This window comes from Protopterus annectens, chromosome 1.part1 (assembly GCF_019279795.1).
Source record: "Protopterus annectens isolate FY-2018-M chromosome 1.part1, PAN1.0, whole genome shotgun sequence".
Taxonomy (NCBI): domain Eukaryota; kingdom Metazoa; phylum Chordata; order Ceratodontiformes; family Protopteridae; genus Protopterus; species Protopterus annectens.
The window spans coordinates 1,253,074,288-1,253,091,581 of record NC_056726.1 but is presented as its reverse complement, the minus strand read 5'-3'; the positions used below and the strand labels follow the sequence as shown (position 1 = coordinate 1,253,091,581).

Below are 17,294 nucleotides of genomic sequence, written 5' to 3'. Positions count from 1 at the left end.
GATAGGTATGCATCTGCAGTCAGGTTTACCCTCCCTCCCTTCCCCTCTGTGGTACTCCTAGGGTGCTTACCTCTTTATTGGCTAGCTGGGGGATCTATTATGGTGTATTTGTTTATATATATATATATTTTTTTTTTTGCAAATGTTTGGATTTTTTACTGCATTTTTCCAAATTTAGCCTTCCTAGAGGGCACCTGGCATCTGGGGCAAGAAAAACTGAGGAACATGGCGTCGGCTGACGCTTTTATACCCCAGAGCATTGTGACGTCTGGGACGGGGCGACATCAGCCGACGCCGGACCCAGACTTTGGAATCCGGCCGACCGAAGGGCTGCCTGAGGCAGGACAACCCATATGTGATGACTGCAGATGCATACCTATCGGACATCTACATTTATGGTAGGTACAAAACTGTACTTTTTGGCCTATATAGCATTGGTTCACCATTCTGCATTTAGCTAAGGGCAATCATCAAAAGTTACCTCACAGGGTGGACCTACTCACACAAGACAAGGGATCTCTCATCCATCTCCACCTGTCCACTTTTCAGCTGACAGTATAGGTGATAGGGTTTTGATCCCTTTGAGTCATCTTTTTTCCTGAGGATTACGCCTTGGGTCCTGCAGGAGGGCAAGAAACCTACTACAAAATCTTTTGTCCAAATGGGCAAGCACAGTAGCAGTCAGACAAAAAGAAAAACAGTCAAACTAAGCCCCCCTTTAATGGCTAAAGCTGTGGTGGTTCATTTTTGGGATCAAAAACATGTGCAAGGTGAGCTTCTTACTAAACAAGCTAATAAACTTGAGCCCTCTTGCAGGCTCTTGAGTAAATGTAGCCTGTTTCCCTGGGTAGAGAAGATGACCTATTAAATTGCAGTCTGTTGAGATAAGGGGTAAAGAAGCTTGAGTCTTTACAACCTTATTTTAACGCAAGGAGTAGTGTTTCAGAAATCAGTTTGAACAAGACCGACATTCCTTTTCAGGCTTGCCTAGGAGCAGCCAGAAATTGCTTTTACTTTCACTGTTGGTGAAGTTAGAAGGTGAATCAGAACCAACCAGGAATTCTATCTTTGCAGTCATCAGGTAGAACTAGAGAAGTGTCTTTATAGACTTTTTTCCCCCGAGAGTTGCTTGAAATTCTCTCCTTTCTTTAGGTTAAAGCTTGAACTGTTGATAAAGTAAAAAAAAAAAAAGGGGGGGGGGTCAGGGTAAACCAGGTATTCAATTTCTGCAGTCAGCAGGTAAAACTAGAGCAAATGCCGCTCTGCAGAGTGCAATTTAAGTTGCAGGGTGCCTTTTGTTCTATGACCTAGTAGTGAAGGGTAAGAAAGAGGATGCTAAAGAATTGAAAGAGTAAAGGGATACATTTGGGGGGGGGGGGGGTGAACATTTTAGGAAATGAGGAAAAAATCTCTACAGCTTCTTCAGGTGAGGATACTTCCATTTTGATTTAGAAACCAGCAACTGCAATACCAAAAGGTTTCTGTCTGAGAATTGTGCTCCAGAATATAAAAGTGCTGACAGACTGCATTCATCAGTAACCCTATCAGAGTCTTCAAGAGTTTTATCACACGTGAGATATTTGGTTGTGAATGAGTTAAAGGATGTACCATTTCATCCAGACAGTTAGGCCACTGTTTCCATCTACTTATCGTCTTTCTGGTCTTTCATTGCAAAGTGTTTGGTGAGAAATATTTTAAAATAGCTCAAGAAAGTACCAGACATTAGTGATCTGCTTTCTAGATGTTTTCTTATGTGCATGAAATTTCAGTATGCGAACTTTAACTAGACTGTCTCTGGGGGGGGGGGGGGCTTTTTTCTGGTTATGGGGAGGACTTTATAGTTCTGTGGCTCAGACTCCCACATTACACAAAATTTGGCAATTAGATGTCTTGAATTTTTTTCAGGTTCACCTTTGGAAGACTTGAAGAAAGTGTAAATTATATGGAAGTCTGACTGCAACAGACTGTTCGTGTCATATGAAAATTTAAATAGATGAGGCTTTCGGGTCAAGACAGACCTTTCTCTGCATTTTAATTTGAAACTAAAGTCCGGACTAATTTCCAGCAGCACACGAGAGCTGCTAAAGTTGTGTAGGCCACATTAAGGCATTGTCTTTACATTGCCTGTAAAACTGTCACACCTTGACTTTTCATGTTTGTCCCAGAATAGAAGGTCCATTCCTTTAACAGCTTTCCTCTTTGGTAATGAGTTTGTTGCTAGTTAACTGTTGCAGAAAGATACTACATTTAGCAGTTTTGGTTATTAGCGCTGTAAATTACTTGATTCATATGATGCATCATTAGAGACTTGGTTTAAATGAGAATCGGAGTAATACTGTGCACAAACTTTAAAAGCTCACTACTACAGCTAGTAATATTGTTGCAAACACATGCCTGTGATGCTGTAGATGGCTTCTGAAATTTAAGTTCCCTTTTTAGTAAAGGGAAGACATGCTCATCTCTTGGAGACGTATTCTGAAGATGCAAACTCACCCTTTGAGTGTTGCTTCCACAGCTGCAGGCACTTTGTACTCTTCGATGTCCTTCAAGGATGCATCTGCAGTCCTTACAAATGGGTTGTCCTGTCGTCAGGCAGCCCTTCGGTCGGCCGGATTCCAAAGTCTGGGTCTGGCCTCGGCTGGTGTCGCACTTCACCCGACGTCATAGCTGCAGTTATTCGGGTATAAAGGCATCAGCCGACGCCATTTTCCTCAGTCTTTCTTGCCGCGTGGCGCCCGAAGCAGAAGCTGTTCGCAAGTGCCGGTCGGTCAGAACCAGAGATTACTACTACCGAATACTACTTCGAAGACTTCTACAAAGCTAAGTACCCCGTTGGGGACTCTTTCTTGCCTCAGCCGATGTCAGAAAAAGTTAATAACTGTTTAACTTGTGGGAAACAAATACCTCATAAAGATTTCCACTCTTACTGCTTACCTTGTTTAGGCCCAGACCACGACGTAGCAGCTTGTTAAGCCTGTGGTTCTTTTAACCGATGGACGCTTAGACGTCGGTCGGAATTTGCAGAACAGTTTTTCGGCTCTGATTTTGCTTATATTATGCCGTCGGATCCTCCGACTTCACAAATATCCAAAAAACGCAAGGAAAAGTACCGACACTCGCGGTCTGCGGTTTCTGCCGAAACTGCGGTTAAGCCATCTGCGAGTGTCTCGGTTTCGGCTGAAACCAAGCAAGCGGTTCTTCCTTCAGCCGAAAACATGCCTTCTACCGAGGCCTCTTCTAACCTGGTGGAATCGGCATCTGAAATCCAACCTGCAGTTGCGGTTTCTCAGGAATTATCTGACACTATTCCCTTGGATATTTCCACCCCTGCACGTGGAGCTGCTAGGCCTCCCGCAGCCATGTCCATTAAGGCCTTTGCCAGGACTAAAGCAGCTAAAGCTACAAAAACTGTGTCTGTTAAGACCCCCTCTCACAGGCCCAGCTCCAGTACCCAAATGCTTTCTCTGGCAGAGTATCTCATTTCTTTAATCCGGGGATCCCAGCCTCATCCAGACAGGGCCTCTCATCCACCTCCAGAGAAGAGACCTAGAGCAAGAGCCCCCTGAGCCAGTGTCCACAGATGATTCCTCTGATACAGATAATACAGACCCTCCAGAGGCTCCTTATTCCCCTTACGAAGACTCTGATGCTGAAGAGTCCATTCCTTCTGCCTCTCCACCTGAGGAATTTTCCTTTGGGGAAACCTTGCATGCTATGAGGGAACAATTTCAGTGGCAGGGCCAAGATTTCTCAGACTCCAGGAAAAGGCTTAGAACCTTTCTGCATTTACCACAACATAGGCCTTTAGCTATACCTCCAGTTCTTTCTGTTGTAGATGATGCATTTAATTATGCTTGTACTGCTCCTGATTCATTACCTCCGGCCCCTGCTAAGCCCGATAGGTTCTACAAGGTCCCAGACACACATCACCGTCTATACAAGGCTCCTTTTGCAGATCCAGAGACTATCTCCCAGGGGCCTAAGGCTGTAGCAACTACCTCTACTAAAAATCCCCTTCCCTCCGAAAGGGAATCCAGGTCCTTAGAGAGATGGGGTAAAAAAGTTTACACTTCTGCTACTCTGTCAGCTAGGGCCTTGAACTGTCAATTTCATATGATCCAATATCAAGAATTTATGCTAGACCAGTTAACTAAAAAACTGTCCTCTGATGAACCTTTTGATAAGAAGTATGTTCAGGAAATGGTACATAACATTCAGCAAGTTAGTAACCATTCTTTAAAATGCGGCTATGATGCACTGGAGGCTTCCTTTAGATCAGCCATGACTGGCACAGTTATCAGAAGGCATGCATGGTTGAAAGAGCAGGCCTTACCGGACCATGTCAAATCAAAACTATTAGATGCTCCCATGGACAAGACCAATTTATTTGGTTCTCCTGCACAACAGGTACTGAAGAAGACGGAGGAGAAGGCAAAATCTGTACAAACAGTGAAAGATTTCTTACAGGTCCAGCCTCCAAGGTTTAGCAGGAATTGGCCCACCAAAAACTGGTCCTTTCCAGACTCCTCTAAAGCACAGAGAGGCAGGAATAGGCGTTCAAGAGGCAGAAACCAATCCAGGGGTGCCTACAGGGGACGCCAGTGGCAGGGTAACAACCAGCGAGGCACAGATGCAGCCACCACCACTGCAACAGGACAATCACAGTGACTTGGCTCTGGCACCGCCTACCAGGGAACAACTAGAAGCACCCTTAGGCGGAAAACTAACTTTATTTTCAAAAAACTGGCATTACATCACAAGGGACAAGTGGATTTTGCAAACTATACACCACGGTTACAGGTTTCATTTCCATACTCTACCAGGCAAGAGAGGAATTCCAAACCTACCTCCGAATCAAAAGGCCGAAGCTCTACAACAAGTAAACAAATTATTAAAGATGAGAGCTGTGGAAAAGGTACCATCTATGGAACAAGGAAAGGGATTTTACTCCAGACTCTTCCTGGTACCAAGAAAAGAGAGCAAATGGAGGCCTATTCTCGACCTGTCCGCATTAAACACATTCCTCATTGTTCCAAAATTCAAAATGCTGACTCTACAGCAGCTTCTTCCCATGTTGGGCAAGGAGTCTTGGCTGGTAACTCTAGATCTCAAGGAGGCATACCTGCACGTCCCCATACGACCAATTTGCAGAAGATACCTCAGATTTCTTGCAGGATCAGAGCATTATCAATTCTCAGCATTGCCCTTTGGCTTATCTACTGCGCCCAGAGTGTTCACGAAATGCCTGGCATCAGTAATTGCGCATTGCAGGCTTCAGGGAATCCAAATTTACCCCTACCTGGACGAGTGCCTGATACAAGCGGACAGCAAAAACAAACTCACAGAAGAATTACAAAGAGTCATTTACCTGTTACAAGCCCTGGGATATACAGTCAATATAAAAAAGTCAAGGCTGATACCATCCCAAAGAATAACCTTTTTGGGTGCAGATCTGGACACATCAAAACAAATGGCATTCCTAACTGCACAAAAACAAGCAACTACCTCTCTACTTCTTGGCATTAACAAAGCAGAACCATCTAACAGCAAGAAAAGTACTGCAAGCCCTGGGCTTCATGGCATCCTGCATAATACTGGTCCCTCATGCCAGACTACATATGAGAAAGCTACAGTGGTACCTAAAGAATTTATGGTCTCAACACAAGCACAGCCTAGAAACCAAAATACCAATAATACCATGCCTGAAGCAAGAGTTCCTATGGTGGGCGCAGGCCTGTCAATCAAACACAGGATTGCCCTTCTACAGCATTCAACCAAGCCAAACCATCACGACGGACGCCTCAGACCTCGGTTGGGGGGCCCACATGCTGGACAAGTGTATACAAGGCTTATGGACTCAAGACCAGCTGCACCTGCACATAAATCTAAAGGAAATGCTGGCAGTAAAAATGGCAATCCAGACATTCAGACCATTTCTCCTAGAAGGTCAATTGATGATAAGGACCGACAACACCACAGTTGTGGTACATCAACAAACAGGGAGGCACACATTCATACCCTCTATGCCGGATGGCACTGGACCTATGGAATGTGGCTCTGAGGTACAACATTCAGTTACAAGCAATTTTTGTACCGGGAAAAGAAAACATTCTAGCAGACATACTAAGCAGGACTTCCACGGATGCCCACGAATGGATGCTGCATCCGGACATCTTCACAGCCATTACAAGGAAATGGGGACTGCCAGAAATAGACTTATTTGCATCCCCACGCAATCACCAGCTAAAGAAATTCTGCACAAGGACGTACCACCCACTTGCTTGGAAGGTGGACTCCCTATCTTTCAGTTGGAAAAACCTGACAGCCTATGCATTCCCACCACTTCCTTTGATGCACAAGGTGCTATTGAAGATCAAAGAGGACCGTCCAAGGATCATTCTGATAGCTCCAGACTGGCCATGGCAACATTGGTACCCATTACTAAGGAGCATGTCTCGGGAGCAAATATGGACACTACCCCTGGTTCCACTGCTATTAACACACAACAACTACAACATCCTGCATCCAAACCTGAAAACTCTGCAGCTGACTGCCTGGAACATTACATAAGATCAATTAACCCAAATTTATTCCAAAGGGTTAAAGACATTATCCTTGAGGCTCACAGACCCTCAACAAGAAAAAATTATGCAGCAAAATGGAAAAGATATCTCATTTGGAGTACTGCAAAGGGAGAAGATGTGTCACTGGTAAACATAGCCAACATCCTGGAATACTTGGCAGAGCTCTTCCACACAGGCCTGTCCTATTCTTCCATCAAGATACATGCATCAGCTATTTCAGCAGAATACAGAGTGGATCCTCCTGTCTTCTCACATCCTCTGCTCAGGCAGTTTCTGAGAGGAATTAAAAATGTAAAACCTCCTAGGAAACCACCATTGCCAGCATGGGACTTGAACTTTGTGCTAGAAAAATTGACACTTCCTCCTTTCGAACCAGCAGCAACAGCAGACTTACAATACTTATCATGGAAGACTGCTTTCCTGCTGGCAATCACTTCAGCAAGAAGGGTATCTGAACTACAGGCATTAATGGCAGTGCAACCCTTCCTGATCTTCCATCAAGATAGTGTCCATGAGAACAAATCCTACATTTATGCCTAAGGTGGTATCCAGAGTGTCTTTAAATCAGGCTATCCACCTACCTACAGTCTTCCCCAACCCACAGAACAGGGGAGAAAGACACTTGCATACCTTGGATGTACATAGACAGTTACACTACTACCTGGACAGGACCAAGGGCAATAGAACAACTGACCAGCTACTGGTAGCATGTGCAACAGGAAGGGAAGGAAAAGCAATTTCAAAACAGACAATCTCCAAGTGGATAGGAAATTGCATTAGATTTTGTTACTCCTATCATGAAAAGAAAACTCCAGAGAACATCAGGCCTCACTCTACAAGGGCTACAGCCACTACCACAGCTTTCTTATGAGGAGTGGCTACCAAAGACATTATAGAGGCTGCTACTTGGACCTCCGTGCATACATTTGCCAAGCATTATAATTTACCTTTATACTCTAGATCCCATGCAGGTTTTGCCACTGCTGTTTTGCAAGGGATCCTAACTACACCATAATTTCTTCTTCCTCCTCCCCTAGTTTGGCTATGGTATTCTACCCATTTGTAAGGACTGCAGATGCATCCTTGAAGGACATAGTACAGTTTTGTACCTACCATAAATGTAGATGTCCGATAGGAATGCATCTGCAGTCAGGATTACCTACCCCCCTTCCCCTCTGTGGTACTCCTAGGGTATTTACCCAACTTATAGCTAGCTGGGGGGGATCTATTATGGTGTATTTGTTTGTATATATGTACATACATGCTTATTTTTTGTGTTTGCTCTCTACTATTTGGAAACATTGGCATTTATCTAAATTTAGCCTTCCAAGAGGGCACCTGGCATCTGGGGCAAGAAACACTGAGGAAAATGGTGTCGGCTGATGCCTTTATACCCGAATAACTGCAGCTATGACGTCTGGTGAAGTGCGACACCAGCCGAGGCCAGACCCAGACTTTGGAATCCGGCCGACCGACGACAGGACAACCCATTTGTAAGGACTGCAGATGCATTCCTATCGGACATCTACATTTATGGTAGGTACAAAACTGTACTTTTTCTAATTTTCCACTGGGACAGGGCAAGCCTCACAACTAACTCCTCCTTTATGCCTCAACCAGACCATCCAGCTGCAAACTTGTTTTTCCAATACTCAGAACAGTGGAAAATGAAATCTGGACATTATTGATGTATGCAAATAGCTCCTTTACGTGGCTAGAGCTAAAGACTTTAGGAAAATTGAACAAATGTTTGTCTCCTTTGCTGAGAAAAATGAAGCAGCATCCAGTGACCGAACAAACCATCTCTTAGTTATTTCTGCTCCTCCAGCAAAAAGGCTGCAGCCTCCTTGGAAAAGTGAAACATCACTCTACTTGGATAACTGCCACCAGGATGCTTTAATGTAAGGAGTGAAAACAAAGTCTTGACCTTTAGGCAGCACCTGATGCTTTGTCCACACCCTCACCAAACACAGGTCGGGCACACCTCTCCATGGCTAGAACAGGATTTGCCTAGTCTGTCCTACAAGGCATCCTTTGCAGTGCTGTGTAATTAACTTCGACTACTCAGTATTTCTAATTTCTGAGAGTTGTCCAGGAGGTAATAAATACTGCATCAGTGATTTAATGAACTTGGTTGCAATTGTGTAGATATTTTATTGTAAAAGTAGATGTTCAAATAGATCACTGTTGGTATCTAGTTCCTATCCACCAATCCTAATCCTGGATCTTCCCTCCTTTCAACTCTGGCTAGGATGGGACTGCTTACATTCCTTTTTGCAAGTTTTTCCTGTTCTCCCGGCCTTTCCTTGGGCTAGGATAGAATTCTGACTCTGGATAGGCACCGTCTCAGGCAGTGATCTGACCACCACCCCTGCCCTGTCATGCTCCCATGACCTAGATACTGAGAGGGACCCGTCATGGTTTGCATTCACGTTGTCCTTTAGGTATCAAACTTAGTACTGAAGACAGTGGGCCTGCTCATACTCTGGGGAAAGAAAGCTTTGAAGATGTTGTAGATGTACGCTGCTCTTGTATGCCTGCAGATGCATGTGTACTTTGTAGGGGAAGGTACCTGAGCTGTGGAGGGCTGGCCAGAATGGATGTAGTCCTGGAAGTAATGAACAAGCACTGATTTAGCTGAATATTTTGGTTGCCTACATAATTGTACTTTTTTGAGGAAAGGTCACTATAACAATAAAGCTTGCTTCTCGACATCCCCTGTAGAACACTACATGGTTAGTGTTGAAAGTGTTATGCTTTGCAGCTGTTTGTATACATATTTAGCTGAAAAAAATGGATTTGCCTTCCACAAGTACACACATTGAGTGTGACTTGCACCTGCTTAGATGTCTCCCAAGGCAAAAGGCCAACTTTAAACACTCATTTGGAGTAATGGTTACAAAAGAGTAAAAAACAACTAAAGGTAAGTAAACCCAAAAGTGACCTGACCTTGAAAATCTACTCTTATGTTAAGCATTATAATGCTGTGCTTTCCCAGGTTTGTATGGTTGTCTTATTTCATTGAAGATGCAGCCTATTCAAAACATCTTATCACCTTTTTTTGGATTTTGTATGCCCTATACTTTTTAATTGAGCTGTTCTTTCTGCAATTTTCTAGATAGCCATACAAGCTTGTTATCAGTCAACAGTATAAATCAAAATGTACCGTACAAGAACGAACATGATTAATGCCAGTATTAAAGGTGGCTTGTGAGAGTCTAGTGACACAGTTAAGTGTGTTAATGTGAACAGAGTAAGGAAGAGGGAGAATTGAATGCTGCTTGTCTGTTTTGAGGGAAGAGACCCTAGAGTGGATATAAAAAGTGTACACACCCCCTGCTAAAATGCCAGGTTTTTGTAATATAAAAAATGACACCACAATAAATAATTTCAAAACTTTTCCCACCCTTAATGTGACCTATAACCTGTACAATTTAATTGAAAAACAAAGAAATCTGTGTGTGTGTGTGTGTGTGGGGGGGGGGGGGGGATATTAAAAATAAAAAACATGCAATAATCTGGTTGCATAAGTGTGCACACCCTTAAACTAATATTTGGTTGAAGCACCTTTTGATTGAAATTGTATCATTGTGTTGTTGGGTAGGAGTCTATCAGTGTGGCACATCTTGACTTTGCAATATTTGCCAACTCTTCCTTGCAAAAGTGCTCCAAATCTGTCATATTGCAAGGGCATCTCGTGTGCACAGCCCTGTTCAGGTCAGCCCACAGATTTTCCTTTGGATTAAGGTCTGGGCTCTGGCTGGGCCATTCCAAAACTTTTAATTTTCTTCTGGTGAAGCCATTCTTTTGTTGGTTTGGATGTATGCTTGGTATTGTCATGTTGAAAGGTAAAATTCCTCTTCATCTTCAGCTTTCTAGCAGATGCCTGAAGGTTTTGGGCCAAAAGTGACTGGCATTTGTAACTGTTCACAGTTACCTCGACCTTGACTAAAGCCCCAGTTCCAGCTGAAGAAAAGCAACCCCAAAGCATGAAACTGCCACCACCATGGCATGAGGATGGTGTTCTTTTGGTGATGCAAAGTGTTTTTGTGTCAAACGTACCTTTTGGAATTGCGGCCAAAAAATTCAACCTTGGACTCATCCGAACATAACACACTTTCCCACATGCTTTTGAGAGACTTGATGTATTGTTTTGCAAATTTTAGCCAGGCCTGGTTGTTTTTCTGTGTAACAGAGGGCTTCTGTCTTGCAATCATACCCCATAGGCCAGCCATGTGGCGAATACAAGAGATTGTTGTCACATGTAATACACAACCAGTACTTGCCATAAATTCCCGCAGGTCTCTTGGCAGCCTTCCTGACCAGTTTTTGTCTTGTCTTTTTTCATCAATGTTGGAGGGACGTCCAGTTCTTTGCAACATCACTGTTGTCCCATATTTTCTCCACTTTTTGATGACTGCCTTCATGTGTTCCATGGTATATCCAATGCTGAGGAAATTGTTTTTGTACCCTTCTCCTGACTGATATCTTTCAACAATGAGATCCCTTTGATGCTTTTTGCTGTAGCAGGCAACTGAGTAAATGTCAGGAAAATCCGACTAGGATAGCTGAACTTTATTTGGGGTTAATCAGAATCTCTCTAATTGATGGCAGATTGTGTACTCAAGATTGAATGGTGTAATTGATTGGAGTAATTGTTGAAGCACCTTTTGCAAGTATTAGTTTAAGGTTGTGCACACTTAATGCAACCAGCTTATTGTACATTTTTTTTCCCCTAACAGATTTGTTTTTCAATTGAATTGTACAGGTTATAGGTCACATTAAAAATGGGAAAAGTTTTGAAATGATTTATTGTGGTCTCATTTTTTTATATCACAAAAACCTGGCTTTTTAACAGGGGTGTGTACACTTATGTCCACTGTACATTGAGTTCAGTACATTGTCTGGCATGTGACCTGTCATTTACAGTAGCTGTTGGATATTTTTTCTGACTCTTATAAAAAAAAAAAATTAAATTTACAAATTGTAAAAATGTACTTGTTTTAACAAGACTTCGAAAGCGCATAGAGAAGCAGAAGGAAGCTGAAAGAAAGCATCAGGAAGAGAAAGAAGGCAAAGACCAAAGACATCATAGCAGGTATGCGGTCTGTTTGATTTTCTTAGTTGACTAAAAATGTTGAAAAGTAGTCCTTTAGCCATAATGTCATAAATTCATCTTCTGGTTGCCACTTTTTCATTCATTGTCTGTACTACAACAAATGTAACTTTTTGGAATGTAAAATATCACACTTATCCCATTGCATATTAGCAGCGGTCTGTATACTCAAATTTAGACCATCTACTTGATCTAGGTTTGCCTTTGTGAGTTTTTCATGCATTAAAGACTTGCTGGAGCCTTTCAAGTACAATGCTGTCTTGCTGAAATCATGTTAAGAGCTGTAATAGCTGTTGGATATCAAATTGTTTTCGAAAGCTTTTGCGGAAAACCTTATTGTGGGGACTACCACTAATGTAGCACTAGGATTCCTCAAAAATGGCAGTCTGGCAGTCATTTAAAACATCTTACAGCTCTTGGCATTACTGTGGTGGTTTTCCTTCATGTCTGTCTTAGCACATACCGATCTACACTTAATTTTGAAACAGCTGGAAAGGTATTTAACGCTTCTGTTTTCATGTTTTTCTGCATTATAGACAAACTAGGTTTTTAACTGATCTTGTCCGTTCTTTTTTTATTTTCATTTGTCTTGATCTATATAGACTTTGATTATTAACCTGTATGTATATATTTTTATATAAAATATGTTATTTATATATATATATCTATATATATATCTATATATATATATCTATATATATCTATATATATATATATATATATATATATATATATACACATACATACACACACACACACAGTATAAAAAGTGTACACACCTCTGTTAAAATGGCAGATTTTGTGATATAAAAAATTAGACCACAATAAATCATTTCAAAGCTTTTCCCACCTTTAATGTGACCTGTACAATTCAATTGAAAAATCTGTTAGGGGAAAAAAATATAAAAAATAAAAAACGTACAATAAGCTTGTTGCATAAGTGTACACTCCCTTAAACTAATACTTTGAAGCACCTTTTGCTTTAACTACAGCATTCAGTTTTCTTGGGTGCACACCTGCTTGTCAGTTAGACTCTGATTAACCCCAAATAAATGTCAGCTGTCCTAGTAGGATTTTTCTGACATTTACTCAGTTGCCTGCTACAGCAAAAGCCCTGGTTCGCAGAGAACTTACAAAGCATCAAAGGAAGCTCATTGTTGAGTATCAGTCTGGATAAGGGTACAAAAAATTTCCTCAGCATTGGATATACCATGGAACGCAGCGAAGACAGTCATCAAAAAGTGGAGAAAATATGAGACAGTGACGTTGCAAAGTGCAGGACGTCCTTCCAAAATTGATGAAACGACAAGATGAAAACTGGTCAGATAGGCTGCCAAGAGACCTACAGCAACACTGAAGGAGCTGCAGGAATTTCTGGCAAGTACTGGTTGTGTACTACATGTGATAATCTCCCGTATTCTCCATATGGCTGGTGCATGGGGTAGGGTTACAAGATGGAAGCCTTTTCTTGTACAGAAAAACATCCAGGCCTGGCTAAAATTTGCAAAACAATGCATCATGTCTCCCAAATGCATGTGGGAAAATGTGTTCTGGTCTGTTGAGACCAAGGTTGAACTTTTTGGTCACAATTTCAAAGGTATGATTGGCGCAAAAACACTTTGCATCACCAGCAGAACACCATCCCCACGGTGAAACATGGTGGTGAACAGTATCATGCTTTGGGGTTGCTTTTCTCCAGCTGGAACTGGGGCTTTAGTCAAGGTGGAGGGAATTATGGAGAGTTCCAAATACCAGTCACTTTTGGCCCAAAACCTTCAGGCGTCTGCTAGAAAGCTGAAGATTAAGAGGAATTTCACATTACAACACAACAGTGACCCGAAGCATACATCCAAATCAACAAAAGAATGGCTTCACCAGAAGAAAATTCAAGTTTTGGGATGCCCCATGCTGGTAGACTCCTACCCAAGAAGACTAAATGCTGTAATTAAATCAAAAGGTGTTTCAACTAAGTATTAGTTTAAGGGTGTGTACACTTATGCAACCAGCTTATTGTACATTTATTTATTTTTGTTTTTTTTCTCTAACAGATTTGTTTTTCAATTGAATTGTACAGGTTGTAGGTCACATTAAAAGTGGGAAAAGTTTTGAAATGATTTATTGTGGTCTTATTTTTTTTTATATCACAAAAAACTGGCATTTTAACAGGGATGTGTAAACTTTTTATATCCAGTGTTTGTGTATATCTATATCCAGCTGTATATATATATACACATACATGTGTGTGTGTGTGTATATATATCTATCTTTCTATATATCTACACGTGTGTGTGTGTGTGTGTGTGTGTATATGTATGTATGTATGTATATATATATATATATATATATATATATATATATATATATATATATATATATATAATAGAGAGAGAGAGAGACACATATATATTATGCTCACACCTTCCTTGCCTATCTTCATTTCTTTATAATGTTTGTGTGGTGGTGGGGCATCAGAATCTTTTTAAAATATACTCCAGTGTGTTCCCACTAAAAGGCTTCATATAAATGAGTGATGTAAATGATGAAAAGAAATGAGTTGGGAGTTTAAAAAATTTATTTACCAAGAGAAAAGAAAAGGTAGTGGGAAGGAAGAAGGTGAGTAATTTTCTCTCTCCAGCTTTCCAGCCACTGAGTATGGTAGAATTGGTCCCTTAACATTAGGACTCTCACTGTGAACTTCAGTCTTTGGCAGATTCCAAAAGCATTCTTTATTTTACTGATATGATTTACTATGCTTTTTCCTTCCTTGGCTGGATAATTCTGAAGATGCTTTTTTTCTGTCATGTTTGCAGCTCTGTCACTACCTGTGACCTACTGCATGTGTTCCTGCATGAAAGCCTTGGTTAGGAAGGACGACCTGTTCTGCTTTTCTTTAAGTTTTTATGCCTCTGCTGAAGGAGACTGTGTATGAATAATGCCTTTGTATTATGGCCTTTTCTTCCCGTTATAAGCTTATTTCTGGTGTGGACTGTGCAAGTTTTTTTTTTTTTTGTGGTGGTTTGCAATAATGGATAGAAGCACCTTGAAAACTGAGCTAGTACAACTCACCAGTGTTAATGCATTTAACTGTTTGGCCAGGAGCCTAGGATCTGTGTGCTTAAACTGTTGTACCTCGATAGCGAGTCGTTTGCTGTTGGTTTCTCCTTGCCAAATCCAAATCTAAGGCATTTTTTTTCTCTATTTATTGATTTATTAATTGGGGTACGGCACTGATATAGCTGACCCTTTTCAGGTTTACCCAAGGATGCAATGAACAGATCAAGAGAAAAGTTTTATTTTTTTAAACACATAAGATATGCATTCAGGTAGGCTGAAACAATGGCTTTAGTTTGCAGAAAACACATTTAGTTCCTGTATTTACATTAGCTTTTAGAACTGCGGTGGTGGTGATGCGGTAGCGTTGTTGCCTCATAGCAAGATATCCCATTCGATTCTCAGCTAGAGCGTCTTCTGTGTGTAGGCATACGTGAATGGGGCGTGCCTTCGTTGAAGGTTGTGCATCAGGGCTGGTAACCCAGTACGTAAAAATCCACTACCAGTCATTAGCGGACCGGAGTTCCGCTGTGGCAGCCCCTAACCGGGAAAAGCCGAAAGACGCAAACAAATTTACATTAGCTTTTACTTTGTTTAATATTCACAGTGGTGATAAAACATGATGGTATAGGAAAGGGTGTTGCAGGGTAAATTGTGGTGATACAGAATGAAGGGAGAGTAAAGGGTGAATCAGGGATGGAAGAAAAAGAGTAGAGAGTTAAGAGAGATGGTAAAGTAGTGGAAGAAAGGGGCTAGTTGAGTGATAATAGGTAGCATTTATGCCATGTGAGATAATTTGTTGAGAATGAAGTGTGTGTTGGTTTCTACTTAATACTGGTGTCCTAGAAGCATTTGTAACATGCCAGGTTGAGTAGGTGTTTTTTTAAACTTGTGGAAATAATCGATTGACTTGTCTACTGAAGCCCCAAAAAAAAAAATAAAAGTGTAGGTTTATAGGCAAGTACTAGGCAGTTGGTCTACAGACCATTTCATGCTTAGCCAGAAAACCCTTTTCAGTATTTCCCTCTAGCCTCAGAGGGCAATACAAGATAGACCAGGAGAGAATTTGAAGCTGTTCATCCACCAGTGTTTCTTGAGGCCTTTGGGTCTGGAAAAGCTTGTTACTTGGGTTGTTACTCCCCTGGATGTGGTGGTAGATTTTAAACTCTTGGCAGGCAATGGAGGAGTTAGATACGGAGTAAATTATGTTTCTTGTTGATCTGAAAGATTGCACACATTTGAATAAATGCCTGGTGATGGATTCCATGATGATAGTGGGAGCCACCAGAAAGGAGTTGGCGGAAGATTGAGCTCTTCTTACTGTCCCCTTAATAGACTTTAGGACTTGGAATGTTTTGAGAAGCAAGTTTATGCTTCAGTTACCTTTGCTTCAAGGGTGCTGAATTATGTGGCACATCTGACAAGATTTGAGTGAGATTTGACCAAAGAGCTCGGTGGAGGATAAGAAAAAACTGGACTTGGAGCTGGCCACTTTAGTCTCTTTCCAGTGCCTTAGTGCATCTGATCTCAAGTGTGACTGCTGGCACTTCAAGAGTTGCAGGTACAGGTATTACCATAAGGAGACATGTTTGGAAATGCTTGTGACTATGCTGAGCCTTTCAAGATGTCATTTGTGAATGCACCTCATGACAGTTCAACTCTTTTTGGACAAAAAGGTCAAAGACACGCTCTCTAGGAGTGAGCAAGATGGGAAACCACTTTCTGCTGTAGGGATATGTTTCACTACAACCCAGAGGTTGTCCTCTAGGAACCAGAAGGGGTAAGAAGCCTATGGCTCTCGAAGTCTGAAGGGTTCTCTCCAGACACTTCTGGTTTTAGGCCCCCTCCCCCCAGCAGAGATGGAAAATTCTAACTGTGGGTGTTGCCACGTTGGCAGAGAAGGTTTGCAAAAATAAGGCTTCGGGGTACTTTCTCAGAGAGGCCTTATCAGTGCTCCAGAATAGTTGCCCAATTGCCGTGCTCTGAAGATTTAGTGCGGAAGATTATAACCACAGGCTATTCCATCCCCTTTATTTCTTTACTCTCAACCTCCAAAGAAACTTCCCAACATTCCCCACACTCAAAGAAAAGCAGCTGCTATAGAAAATAATAATAATAAAAAAAAAACCTGCAGACACGCAAGTCTTCCAGGAGACAGACCTGGAACTTATTCAAGGTTCTTTTTGGTGCTAAAAAAGAACAGGGACCTCAGGCTAATTTTATACAATTTTATACAATATTATATAATTATTTCTAACAAATGCATTTCTTTATATTGGTGTAAATATTTCTCTTTGAATATATCTTCCTAGATAGTATTGACTTTGGAACTACTGTTCTCTCGTGTACTGTTTCTTACATTTTCATTTTTTTTTCTCTCTCAGAATTATACATTATAAACATTTAAATGTTACTGTGGAGCTTTTCTCCCCCGGCCTCTGCTGAAAATGGAAATATATCCAGTTGGACTAGCCTGGTTAACAAATGTAAAATAAATAAAATAAAAATACTTCCACCATCTCAGTCTGTATGTCAAACACAAA

General features: G+C 41.4%; 1 protein-coding gene across 5 annotated transcripts in view; it reads left to right on the top strand.

Annotated features, from left to right (window-relative positions):
- LOC122809699 (zinc finger CCCH domain-containing protein 13-like) overlaps positions 1–17,294 on the top strand; it is a 1,891,555-nt gene that overhangs the window by 354,809 nt on the left and 1,519,452 nt on the right. For all 5 annotated transcript variants that reach the window (XM_044081418.1, XM_044081393.1, XM_044081403.1 and 2 more), the window contains exon 4: positions 11,596–11,682. In XM_044081418.1, coding sequence (XP_043937353.1) covers positions 11,596–11,682 — 87 coding nt within the window. The remainder of the gene's footprint in view (positions 1–11,595; positions 11,683–17,294) is intronic.